The following is a 13,064-nucleotide window of genomic DNA, read 5'->3' on the forward strand; positions in this document are numbered from 1 at the left end:
AATTGGGTAGTTTGTGTGACAAGGGAATCACTTTAAAAGACTGATATATATTAATTTAAGGTCTCCAAGGAATTCAGCTATGTAATTCCTAAATGAAAAACTCAAGTCAGCCATCAGCCTTTTTTGGAGTTTAATTACAATAGGAGCAAGAAAGGAATTAGAGATAGAGAGAAAGAAAAAGGGAGAGAAGGGAATAGGGCTTAAATACCCCTTCTGTTTAGGCTGGGCCAAAGGGCCCAAGCCCTTAGATAACTGAGGCAAAGAAAAGAGATCAGTCCCTATCACTCACGTGACCAAAATGGAGAAACAGTCTCAGAGGCCCCCACCTTCAGCTTCCTTCAGCGCAAGCTTCTCTGAGTCCACCGCAATCACCCCAACCAAACTCCTCAACCCTCCTCAAGTCTCCAGACCCTCCTATCTTTAAGGAAACCCTCCAAGTTCCTCCTCTCAGTTCTCCCATCTACCAATCACTGTTCATCAATTTCCCTGTGCCAATGGAGGCTCTAGCTTAACCCAGGACCGCCCAGAGGTTTCTGGCTTTTGCACATGTCTGTTGAAGGTCATATTTTCAAATGATTAAATCTTTGATCTAGGCTGCAGCCCTTACTCAATCCTGTTAGGACTGAATAGGGTGGAGATTGATTCCAAGTATCTCCATTGTATCAATTCTAAAATCAATCATGACTCAAAGAAATTCCTGTTCTATGCTTAAGCATAGGTCAAAGTCCTTTCCATTGTTCAGCAAAAGGTTTCTGTCCTAAAGTAATCTGAAGAAGGGAAGAGAAGGAACCTCCCATGCCAATGGGGTTCCCATTCCAATAGACTATCAGTAAGAAATTTTCCAAGTATGAAATATCCCAATGGTGAAATTTCCAACATTTATAAGTCTAAGGAATTTTGAGGTTTACATTTGATAGGTATGGCACTGAATAAGTAGATTAATTTGGGTAGGATTGATATTTTTATTATATTAGCTCATCCTACCCATGAACAATTAATGTTTTTCCAATTATTTAGATCTAGTTTTAATTGTGTGGAAAGTGTTTTGTAGTTGTGTTCACATAATTCCTGTGTTTGTCTTGGCAAATAGATTTCTAAATATTTTATATTGTTTAGCATGATTTTAAATGCTCTCCATCTCTAGGGATGGAAATTCTGTAACTTTTTCATCAGTTTCCTTCAGGGGTCTCTATCCCTTAATGTCATGTGTATAGGTGTATGTGTGTGTGTGTGTGCTTAGTATCAGTTCCCACCTTATTTCGATCTGAAACATTATAGTCAGTCAGCAGCCAAGCACTTATTTATTTTAGCAATACTTAGCTTCTGCTTTAGAATCAATACGAGGTCTCGGTTCCAAGGCAGAAGAGCAGTAAGGACTAGGCAATGGGGGTTAAGTGATTTGTCCAGGGTCACACAGCTATGAAGAAGATGAGTCTAAATTTAGGCTTAGGACCTCTAGTTTCCAGGTCTGGCTCTTTATTAACAAGCATCAATACTGTGTGCCAGGTACTGTGCTGAGTGTCAGGATAGTCCCTCACCTCAAGGCACTTCTCATGAGGGGAAGACAATGTGTAAGAGAGCCGAGAGTGGGAGGCAGAAGGAAAGGCATCATTCCAGGGTTTAGTCAGGGAAAGACCTGCAGAGATGAGTCAGCATCTCCAGCAGCACAGTCTGGAGAGGGATAAAGACAAGTTTGGGGTCAGCTGGGTGGTTCAGTGAATAACTCAGGCCTGGAGATGGGGGGTCCTGGCTTCAAACCTGGCCTCAGACACTTCCTTATAAATACTTAGTATTGATTCTAAGGATTTCTAAAGTAAATAACTACATTGTATTGGTTCTAAGACAGAAGTTAGTAGTGTGTATATATATATATATATATATATATATATATATATACACTACCAATTATATGTAATAAATTTCCATACAAGTTTTCCTAAGTTATATGATCGAATTTATCTCCAGCCTCCCTTCTCTTACTCCTCCAGGGATGGGCAGGTGATTTGACCTGCATTATAATTGTATTGTCATGTGAAACACATTTCCATATTGTTCATTTTTGTAAGTGAAACCCCCCAATTTAAATCCAAATAAACAAGTGATAAATCATGTTTTCATCTGCATTTCATCTCCAACAGTTCTTCCTCTGGAGGTGGAGAGCATTCTTTGTCTGAGTACCTCAGAATTGTCCTGGATCATTCATTGTATTGCTGATAATAGCTAGGCTAAGACAGAAGAGTTAAAATATCAAAAGACGGAAGCTTGAAGACGTCAGGATTCTTTTTCAGGTTAAATAATCCCAGTTTCCTAAAGGCCACAAATTCAGACATTAAACTGTGCCCTGGGACTTTGCCACCAATCTTTGCTTTGCCTAAAATAGAGTGCATGCAGCCAGGTTCCAGGGCTCACTCAGTCTGATGTCAATTTAAGGAGGACCATGACAACAGTTGCTGGTGCTGCAAAACAAAGTGTTTCTTAAGTATCTGATTGATTTTCTTCCATCCCAAGTGAAGCCCTGCAGCATGGTGTGCTCTGGAGATGACAAGATTAAGAAAGGGAGGCCTAGAACCAGAGGAGTGTACTGGATAAGAAATCTATCCTCACCCCACTACTGGGGAATGAAAACTCTTCAGGTGAAGAAACAGATCCTTCCTGTGAAGCAGAGAAGATTACTGTTCTCAGCAGGCACTCTGAAGCAAAGATAATGATATAATTTGACATTCCCTACTCTTCGGGGAAGAGATTACATATATAATAACCTCCCACAAATGTCTAAGAGGACAATTGAAGCCAAAGGGCTGGAGGAGGGGGCTCAACTTGAAATCAGAGGTGGCAAGCCTAAGTGTTGGGTACACAGGATGCTGCTTGCATCTTGCAGGCAATAGGGGCAGCCACAGATCTGGTCCTCTTCTATAAGCCATATCAAACAGGGCCTTTCTTTTCCATTCCATGGTCTCAATGATGCACTCAGGGGAAGCTAGAAAGGGAGGGGGGGTATGTGTTTACTTTATGGGGGAAGAAGGGGAGTACAAATGGGTTTTTTCCTTTTTTACCATTCTGTGGCTGTTGCTGTGTAGAATGAAATGAAATTTGAGGGCTTCATCCACAGCTCAGCATGGCTCCTCTGGTTCCAGGTGTGGATGCAAATATGGGGATGATTATCTTGTAGCCTCCTTTAGTCACTTTGCTTCAGAGATAAGGGTTTTTTTTTAAACTCTTTTCTTCTGTCTTAGAATTAATATTAATTTTGGTTCTATGGCAGAAGAATGGTAAGTGCTTGGCAATGGGTGTTAAGTGACTTGTCAATGGTCACAGAGCTAGGAAGTATCTGAAATAAGATTTGAATCCAGGATCTTCTATCGAGGCTTGGTGCTCTATCTAACGAGTCACCTAGCTAAACAGGTTCCTTGTTTAAGATGAGAGTGATCTTTTGGGAAAACATTCATCAAGTGTGTTAGGAGAGAGGGGCTCTAGTTTTCTTAATTATAAGGATAATTCTTGGCTCTGATTTGTTGGAGGGTAAATGCTTTACTCAAATCTAATTCCTATATCACACTGATGTAATTATTGACTCTAGCCTTGGGATGGGCAATAGCAGAATGTTCAAAAACTCTGAAGTGTTTAAGTTGTTCTTAATAAGACTTTCAGTAATGGGTTTTATTGGATGTTTCTTTTAGGAACCAACCCTCGGGTTTCCTGACTCATTATGCCACCTGAGGTAACAGAAAAGTAGTTAAGTCTGAAGAGTGGGAAGGCAACATTTACTCATACTCAATGTAATTTCCACACATCTATTGTTAGTTGAAATTCAAGGGGAAGAATTCTGAAAATAAATAGCCAGTACTCCAGTGCATATTAAAATAATAACTTTATTACCATAAGAACAAAACCAATGGTATAAAGCAAATATCTCCTTCAAATACAGGTATGATGTGACACCTTTTAAGTCTTTTTGATGTATTTCATGGTTGAGTTGAGGATCTCAATCCCATGAAGCTCTTCAAGTTGAACAGTATGCCTGCAACAGCCAGAATGCAAAAAGTCAGCTTCTAACTCAAACCCCTGCTGCTTCTTAACTTCCTAGATCCAGTGCTTTGCTAAGGCCTTCTGATTCTAGCTCTGCAATATTTCTCTACTCCTTCTCCCACTCTGTTTCTCCTGTATTACTCCCATATAGGCTCTCATTACCATTCACCTGGAAAAACTGCAATCGTCTATCTTCACTCCCTCTCCTCCTATCCACTTTTCATGGTGCTGCCAAAATCATCCTGAAGCATGTGCCTTAGCATGTCAATTCTATGCTCAAAAATCTTCTGTATAGTTTCCTTTTTTATGTTCATGTCAGTCACCCATTTTGAATTTATCTTGGTGTAGGGTGTGAGGTGTTGATCTAATCCTAATCTCTCCCACACTGTCTTCCAGTTTTCCCAGCAGTTTTTATTGAATAGTGGATTTTTGACCCAAAAGCTACGATCTTTGGGTTTATCATATATTGTCTTGCTGAGGTCACTTGCCCCAAGTCTATTCCACTGATCCTCCTTTCTGTCTCTTAGCCAGTACCAAATTGTTTTGATGACTGCTGCTTTGTAATATAGTTTGAGATCTGGGACTGCAAGGCCCCCTTCCTTTGTATTTTTTTTTTCATTATTTCCCTGGATATCCTTGATCCTTTGTTATTCCAAGTGAACTTTGTTATGGTTTTTTCTAAATCAGTAAATAAATTTTTTGGAAGTTCCATGGGTATGGCACTAAATAGATAGATAAATTTGGGTAGGATGGTCATTTTTATTATATTGGCTCATCCTATCCATAAGCAGTTAATGTTTTTCCAATTGCTCAAGTCTAGTTTTAGTTGTGTGGAGAGTGTTTTGTAGTTGTGTTCATATAGTTCCTGTGTTTGTCTCGGGAGATAGATTCCTAGGTATTTTATTTTGTCTAAGGTGATTTTGAATGGGATTTCTCTTCCTAGTTTTTGCTGCTGAACTATGTTGGAGATGTATAGAAATACTGATGAAGGAAACTATAAGTAAATTAGGTAAACACAGAATAGTATACATGTCAGACCTTTGGGAAGGGAAAGACTTTAAAACCAAGCAAGACATAGAAAGAGTCACAAAATGTAAAATAAATAATTTTGACAACATCAAATTAAAAAGCTTTTGTACAAACAAAACCAATATAACTAAAATCAGAAGGAAAGCAACAAATTGGGAAGCAATCTTCATAAAAACCTCTGACAAAGGTTTAATTACTCAAATTTACAAAGAGCTAAATCAATTGTACAAAAAATCAAGCCATTCTCCAATTGATAAATGGGCAAGGGACATGAACAGGCAGTTCTCAGCCAAAGAAATAAAAACTATTAATAAGCACATGAAAAAGTGCTCTACATCTCTTATAATCAGAGAGATGCAAATCAAAACAACTCAGAGGTATCACCTCACACCTAGCAGATTGGCTAACATGACAGCTATGAAAAGTAATGAAATGAGGCAAAGTAGGGACATTAATTCATTGCTGGTGGAGTTGTGAACTGATCCAACCATTCTGGAGGGCAATTTGGAACTATGCCCAAAGGGTGATAAAAGACTGTCTGCCCTTTGATCCAGCTATAGCACTGCTGGGTTTGTACCCCAAAGAGATAATAAGGAAAAAGACTTGTACAAGAATATTCATAGCTGCGCTCTTTGTGGTGACAAAAAATTGGAAAATGAGGGGATGCCCTTCAATTGGGGAATGGCTGAACAAATTGTGGTATATGTTGGTGATGGAATACTATTGTGCTAAAAGGAATAATAAAGTGGAGGAATTCCATGGAGACTGGAACAACCTCCAGGAAGTGATGCAGAGTGAAAGGAGCAGAACCAAGAAAACATTGTACACAGAGACTGATACCCTGTGGTACAATCGAAGGTAATGGACTCCTCCACTAGGGACAAAGCAATGCCTCTGAACAATCTGCAGGGATCTAAAAAACACTATCCACAAGCAGAGGACAAATGTTGGGAGTAAAAACACCGAAGACAAGCAACTGCTTGACTACAGGGGTGGATGGGATATGACTGAGGAGAGACTCTAAATGAACACTCTAGTGCAAATACCAACAACATGGAAATGGGTTTGAACCAAGAACACATGTGAAATCCAGTGGAATTGCGCGTCGGCTATGGGAGAAGTGGTGGGAGGGGAGCAGGGGAGGAAAAGATAATGATCATTGTTTCCAATTAATAATGTTTGTAAATAACCAAATAAAATAATGTTTAAAAAGTGAAAAAAAAAACAATAATTAATTAAAATGGGAAACTACCAAAAAAAAATCTTCTGTATATCCCTGTTGTTTACGGATTAAAATATTTTCCCTTTGTTTAGAATTCAATGTCTCCACAATTTGGTTTGTTATTGTTTTGTTGAGTAGTTATATCTAACTCTTTGTGGCCCTATTTGAGATTTTTTGGGAAAAGATAATGAAGTGGTTTGCCCTTTCCTTCTCCAGCTCATTTTACAGATAAGGAAACTGATGTAAACAAGATGAAGAGACTGAACTAGGGTCATGCAGCTAAGTAAGTGTCTGAGGTCAGATTTGAACTCAGGAAGATAAGCCTTCCTGACTCCAGGTCTAGCATTCTATCCATTGCCCCACCTAGCCACAGCCCTCTCAATTATTCCCCATATACACTATGCTCTAGTCAGACTGACTCATTTTCTGCTGCTTCCCTCCAGCTCCCACACACACTTTCTTGCTTCCATCCCCTTGGAATGCTGTCTGGTCCCCTACACTTGCAAGTCCTACTCATGCTTTAAAGCTCAACACAAATTCCATCTTCTCCATGAAACTATTCCTGATTCTCCCTATTTGTAATGATGTTTTCTATATAAAAAGTCATAAAACACTATAGATTTGCTATAATGTATAAGTGTATAATGGTTACCTGTGTAAGTATCAAGGACCATGAGATCAAGGACTCTGACATGAATTTTGCATCTTCCTTAATTTCTACTATAGTGCTGTGCATACAAAAGGTGCTTAATAAGTGCTTGTTGAATTAAGTTGGCAAAAGAATTGAACCTTTATCCAAAAAAAATCCCTATCTTCTATTTTGATCTGATTGGTCAGGGTGTCCCACATCCTCTATTAAGGCAACACACTGCCACATATTTATTCCCTTTGACTCTGTGGCTTGACAGACATTCTGGCCAGTTGATCCTGATAACCCTTGGACACTTAGTACCTTGGTTCAGCCGTGCACAGTTTTCCTAGGGCAATTCCTGCATTCAGCTGCACTGATGTTTCCTTTGAATCACCACCTGCAAGTTTTAACAATATCTTTACGATATCAGACTTGAGCAGGATAAAGGCGATTCCAGGCACCTCTGCACAATTACCAATGCAGAGGGCTGCATTTCCCACAATAATCTCATCTTCTGAGTCCAGCAGTTTGATCAAAATACTAAACTCTATAGGAAAAGAAAAGAAAAGAAAACAATGCTACTGATTCTCTTCATTTCCAAGGTCCCTTTGAGCACAAAGATTCAATTACATTTTCTAGACTGTCTAAAGTCAGATGGAGAAATAGTGCACTACATTCAGCTACCGGCATGGCAAAGGCATGGCAAAATGACATCAGGGAAGAGGCAGTCAACACTCAACTTCATTAGTACTAAGAACTGGAAGTAAAAACTCAAATAAAGGGCAATCACAGGATGAGTACTATAGAAGAAATGAAGGGAGTAGGCTAGATGAGCTTTGAGAGGATGCCTTCAAATGCCAAAAATGCCTGTAGGCCAGACTTTGGAACTGGAACAGCTATTCTAGCTTTGGAGATTAGGCAGCAACGACTCCCCCAGGACACCTGAGCCTAGTACTCTGGGTTTTGTGTCAAGGTCTCTAGGATTGGCTGCTTGAGTAGGGATAGTTTTATTCCTGTTTTCATATTCACTTAGCCTACTACAATGCTCTGTACAGGGCAGATGCTTAAAAAGGGTTTGTTTAGCTGTATTAAGATTATCGGTCTGGGAAATAGCACCCAAAGCGAGGAGAGAAAAGGTCTTTCTCTCCTCCTGGATGTGTTACTCAGAATAGTAGCAATGTCATAGACAGACAGAACAGACCCTAACAGATGTGCACGTTTTGGTACCATTATTGGGTCCAAGAAATAAAAGTGGGTCTTTCAGTTCCCCTGTGGAGCCAATCAGAATGCACTTCAGAGACCTTTTCAGAAGACCCTTTCCCCTTAGGAATGGAGAATAAACCAAAAACAATTCATCTTTAAGTGCCTGCTAGGACTTTGGCATTGGTGCTAGATGCTACTGATATAAATACAAAAATGCAATAGGTCCAATCCTCAAAGGTTTATCTTCTATTAAGGGAGACAACCTGTACCTAAAGAACCACATTCAAAACCAACAAGTTTAAGTGTATGGGGGGGGGGGGGGAGCTGTAGTCAGTGAAAGACTTCGTATTAGATGTGATGCTTGATCCGAGGGCAGATTCGGTCTGACAATTACCAAGAAGCCCAGTCGGCCTGGATACCCAAGAAGGGGAGGAATGTTTTAATGGAAAATGGAAAGAGAATTCAGGCTTAAGTTTAAAGACAAACAAAGGAGCTTGACTCTAGAATCAAAAGGAAGCCAAATTAATTGAGTAAAAAAGTGACATGTTTGGGCCTGAACTTTAGGAAAATCCTTTCTGCAGCAGTGTGTAGGTTAGAGAGGAGGGAATAATTGAAGCAACTAGTCCAAAGGAGGCTATTGCAATAATCCAAAGGACTGGGGATGAGGGTCTAAATGAAAGTGATAGTTGTGGGTGTGAAGAAATGGGAATAGATGCAAGGAATGCTGTGGAGGTAAAAATGACAAGATATGACAACTGGTTGTTGATGGTTGTTGGTGGTAAGGACACTGAATAGGCAAACCTGTGTGATTGGAAGGATGGTGGTGCCCTCAGCAGAAATAGAGAAGTTCAGAAGTGGGGTTGGTTTGTCATCATGTTAAACAAGCACCTAACACTGTTTCCTTCTTCGCTCTCTGCTGCATCTTATAATCTTCAATTTCAAGTGGAGATATTTGGTCAAAATATTTGGAAAACATCTTTGCCAACAAGAATGAGCTGGAGGTAGGAAAGGTCCGATTCTGGAACAAATGTCCAGATGCACTCAGTGTAGGTGACTTTGGCATTAGTGACTATTCCCACACCTGCCACAGACTGTCGCCACTCCTGTTGGCAGCAGAGCCCACACAATGCTGTCTTTGGATTCTAGTCTTTACGATCTGACTCAATCAGAAGACTGAGAAGCCTAAAATGGCTAGGAAAGTTCAACGATTGTAAGGCCCTATTGCATGTGTCCCAGGAGCACCAACTGCCTAGCACAGGAGTGTGCTGTTGGCAAAACTAGACTACAAGATGCTACAGCAAAAAACAGTATTGCAGAGCCCTGGATGCCAGCATGGCCCATCCTGGCACAGGCAGTGCAAGCAAGAGCTGACATTTTATTAGCACAAATACACTGAGAAATAGTCTGTAGGATATGTGTCGATATAGAAAATATACTGTGTGGAGATGTAAAATACTCTCTATGCTATAGATATGTAAAGTACTCTATACTGTAATTATGTAAAATACTCTTTACAGTATAGATATAGCAAATACTCTAGAGGGTATAGATATGGAAAGGACTCAATAGAGTGTACATATATAAAATATTCTATATGGTATGTGTGTGTGTTTGTGCACACGCATGCGCTCAGGCTGTCACAGCTAGAGACTCTCTGCTCTCAGTGACCAGTTTGAAAAACCCAGTTATAAAGTGAAGGCTGGTCCCTTATCCAAGAGGGTTTTCTCATTTAGTACACACTGAATTTTATTTTCCAAAGGCAAAGAAAGAACCTGTGTTAAGGCAATACAGTGAAATCCTTTACAAACTATGTCAATGACAACTTGGTGAAAAGGTGTTTCCCAAATAAGAACTTGCCATTTCTGCTTTCTGCTTTGTCTCTCTCAGAGGAAGGAGGTTGGGGGAAACGAAGGAACTAAATATCCTCAGCTCATTCTACAGCATGGACATTCCACCTGTTTGTAGTTGAAAGACTAAAAAGTTCCGTAGTCAAAGACAAAACACCACATTTTTCTGTAAATACTACTGAATTCTGGGGAAGATTTAAGGACCTCACTGCTACTTTTTTAACCACCCTTCAATGACAGTCTTCTTTAGAGCTCCAAACCAATGCACACTGTACCTATTAGGTACAAGGTACTCTGCTAGACTCAGAGCTAGGCTAAACGCCAGGACTAAGGCTCTGTCTCATTGAATTGTCACTTACTTTTATCCAGTCTTGCTACTTCTTCTCGAGCTTCATAACAACTATTAGTACAGACAGCTATTATCTTTATGGCATAGCGTGAAGCAGTCTGGCCTCCAGCCTAGATTTAAAATTTTTTAAAAGCAGAAAGAAGAATTTTAAAAAATGTACATACAACTGTATTATTTGATGCTCACATAGTTTGAATCTTGCTCCGAAACCTGAGTCAACTAGATAGACTGTAACAGTGGTCTACTGATATTTTATAAATGAGAACTCTGCGAAAGGTGATTTTTTACTCTATAGAGCTAGACTCAGATGAATGAAGGAATGAAACATTTACTAAGCACTTGCTATGTGCAAAACATCAGGCTGAGGACTGAGGATACAAAAGAAAGGTCACACAGACTCAGGGAGCTCACATTCTAATGGGAGAGATGGAAGATTCTACACATGGACAGTTTCATCTGCAAGTCAGATGAAAAACTCTCCTGGTTCTTAGGAGGCACTGGCAATTCAATGCTAATGCCTCCTCTTTAATGTCATTTCCACTGATAAAATCTTATCAGTCTATGAGGCTGAACCATTTGATGGTACCAAGGACGTTAGTGGCAAGCCCTTTCCTTTCTGGGTCTTCAGTTGCTGTGGCTGCAACATCTGCAGGCTGGGCCATTCCCAAGGCTCAGGTGATGGTGGTCATCTGACCTTCTTGGGACATGCTGGCTCCTCTCAGTGTGTTCTGCTTATTCTGGATCCTGCCAGTTTTAAAATTCTATCTCTCATCAACTCAAATCTTCAAACTATGCCCTCCAAAATAGATGTATACCTGTTATACAATGTCCACCTTGGCTAATTAGCTCCAGGGAGGCTTCACAAGCTAATTGCTGAGAACAGAAGGAAGTTACCAAAGTGGCAGCCATATCTCACCCTAAAGATGAAGAATGACAAAGGCCTCCCCTGTAACATCTCCACTTGAGAGTGGCTTCTGTCTCACTAAGGCTGTCAGGCTGACAGCTCTGCAGGGAGAACACCATGAACTTAAATCATTCCAAGAGGTGAAAACTGTCAAATCATCATCTCTCAAATTACAAAGCACAGCTTCTTTAAAAAGTGTGTGTATGCATGTGTGTGTGTGTGTGTGTGTGTGTGTGTGTGTGTGTGTGTGTGTGTGTGTGTGTGCATGAGTGATGGGAGAGAGAAGACGGGAAAGGAGAGGGAAGGGGAGGAAGCACAGAGAAGAAAAAGAGAAGAGGGAAAGAAGAGGTATGTATATACACATAGAGAGAGAGAGAGAAAGGGGGAATATCTGTCTATCTACCTAGCCTCTAGATTTGAGAGAGAGAGAGAGAGAGAAAGAGAGAGAGAGAGAGAAAGAGAGAAAGAGAGAGAGAGAGAGAGAGAGAGAGAGAGAGAGAGAAGAGAGAGAGAAAGGAGAGAGAGAGAGAGAGAGAGAGAGAGAGAGAGAGAGAGAGAGAAAGAGAGAGAGAGAGAGAGAGAGAGAGAGAACAAGAGCAGAATCGGAGCTCTCTTCTGGAACATTCAAAATAATTCTATGAAGTGAACCTCTAAAAGTAAAAATTCTCAGCTTTCAATGGGGAAAAGATTGGTTGGTAAATGGAATAAGCATTATTTTTTAGGCACCTACAATGTGCCAGACACATGCTAAGTGCTTTATAAATATCTCATTTAATCTCATTTGATCATTTGAGCGATGATCTATATTCAAAATCTGCCTCAACATTCCCCTCCCTATATCCAAAAACAGCTTTTCTCCAGTCCTATACAAGTCATCCATAGATTTTTAAAAAACCCTTACCTTCTGTTTTAGAAGTGATACTAAGTATTGGTTTGAAGGCAGAAGAGAGATAGGGGCTAGGCAATGGGAGTTCAGTGCATTGCCCAGGACCACACAGATAGGAAGTGTTTGAGGTCAAATTTGAACCCAGGACCTCTTTTCTTCAGGCCTGACTCTCTATCCATTGAGCCACCCAGCTGTCCCCCATCTAGAGATTTTTATCAAATCTTTCACCCCACTCAAGTGAGCAGGCTAGCTTGACCAAACACAGAATAAAAAGGTATCCAGTACCATTCACTAATTCACCTTGCTCGCCGACTTCCCTTCTCCTTCTCTCCTTTCTAGATTTACAGTGTCAGGCATGAGTCCAATATTGCCTCTGACCTAAAATATGTTCTTCAGAGCACATAATCTTTCAGGATGGTAAGGTGCTGGATATAATAATTTAATACTACTCTAATGAGTAAAAAGGAATGACATTAGTAAAGAAAGGTTATCAGGGGAATAGCACTGCAGATCTGAAGCATTGCTAAGGCTGATAGGAATCCTCTTTTTAAAAAGAGAGAGGCTGGAGCAGCTGGGTGACTTAGTAGATAGAGCACCAGGCCTGGAGACAGGAGGTCCAGGCTTCAAATCTGACCTCAGATACTTCCTAGCTATGTGCCCCTGGGCAAGCCACATAACCCCAATTGCCTAGCCCTTACCGCTCTTCTGCCTTTGAACCAATACTTAGTATCAATTCTAAGACAGAATGTAAGGGTTAAAAAAACAAACGAGGCCCTAGGATAATAGATGCAGAAATGGGAGGAACCTGAGACCTCATCTAGTTATGTTCCCCTCATTTTAATAATGAGAAAACTGCCCAAGACCACACATGTTGGAAGTGGCAGGGTCAGTGTATATGTGGAGATGCTTCCCACTGTACCACATTGTCTCCCAGAGTTTCCAAGTTAGGGTTGAATAAAAAGTGGGT

The 13,064-nt window shown here is 40.4% G+C and overlaps 1 protein-coding gene across 3 annotated transcripts in view; it reads right to left on the bottom strand.

Moving 5' to 3' along the window:
* Positions 1-3,851: 3,851 nt before the first annotated feature.
* Positions 3,852-13,064, bottom strand: part of TTC12 (tetratricopeptide repeat domain 12) — a 54,250-nt gene continuing 45,037 nt past the window's right edge. Inside the window, exons 20-22 of one of the 3 annotated variants that reach the window (XM_007494793.3) lie at positions 10,318-10,417; positions 7,230-7,305; positions 3,852-4,018 (exon numbers count right to left, since the gene is read on the bottom strand). In XM_007494793.3, coding sequence (XP_007494855.1) covers positions 3,943-4,018; positions 7,230-7,305; positions 10,318-10,417 — 252 coding nt within the window. In that variant the 3' untranslated portion in view covers positions 3,852-3,942. Of the gene's footprint in view, positions 4,019-7,229; positions 7,456-10,317; positions 10,418-13,064 lie in introns of all 3 variants that reach the window. The other 2 variants (XM_007494792.3, XM_016433857.2) reach the window with 2 other exon arrangements.

The sequence above is a fragment of the Monodelphis domestica genome, chromosome 4 (assembly GCF_027887165.1).
Source record: "Monodelphis domestica isolate mMonDom1 chromosome 4, mMonDom1.pri, whole genome shotgun sequence".
Lineage (NCBI taxonomy): Eukaryota > Metazoa > Chordata > Mammalia > Didelphimorphia > Didelphidae > Monodelphis > Monodelphis domestica.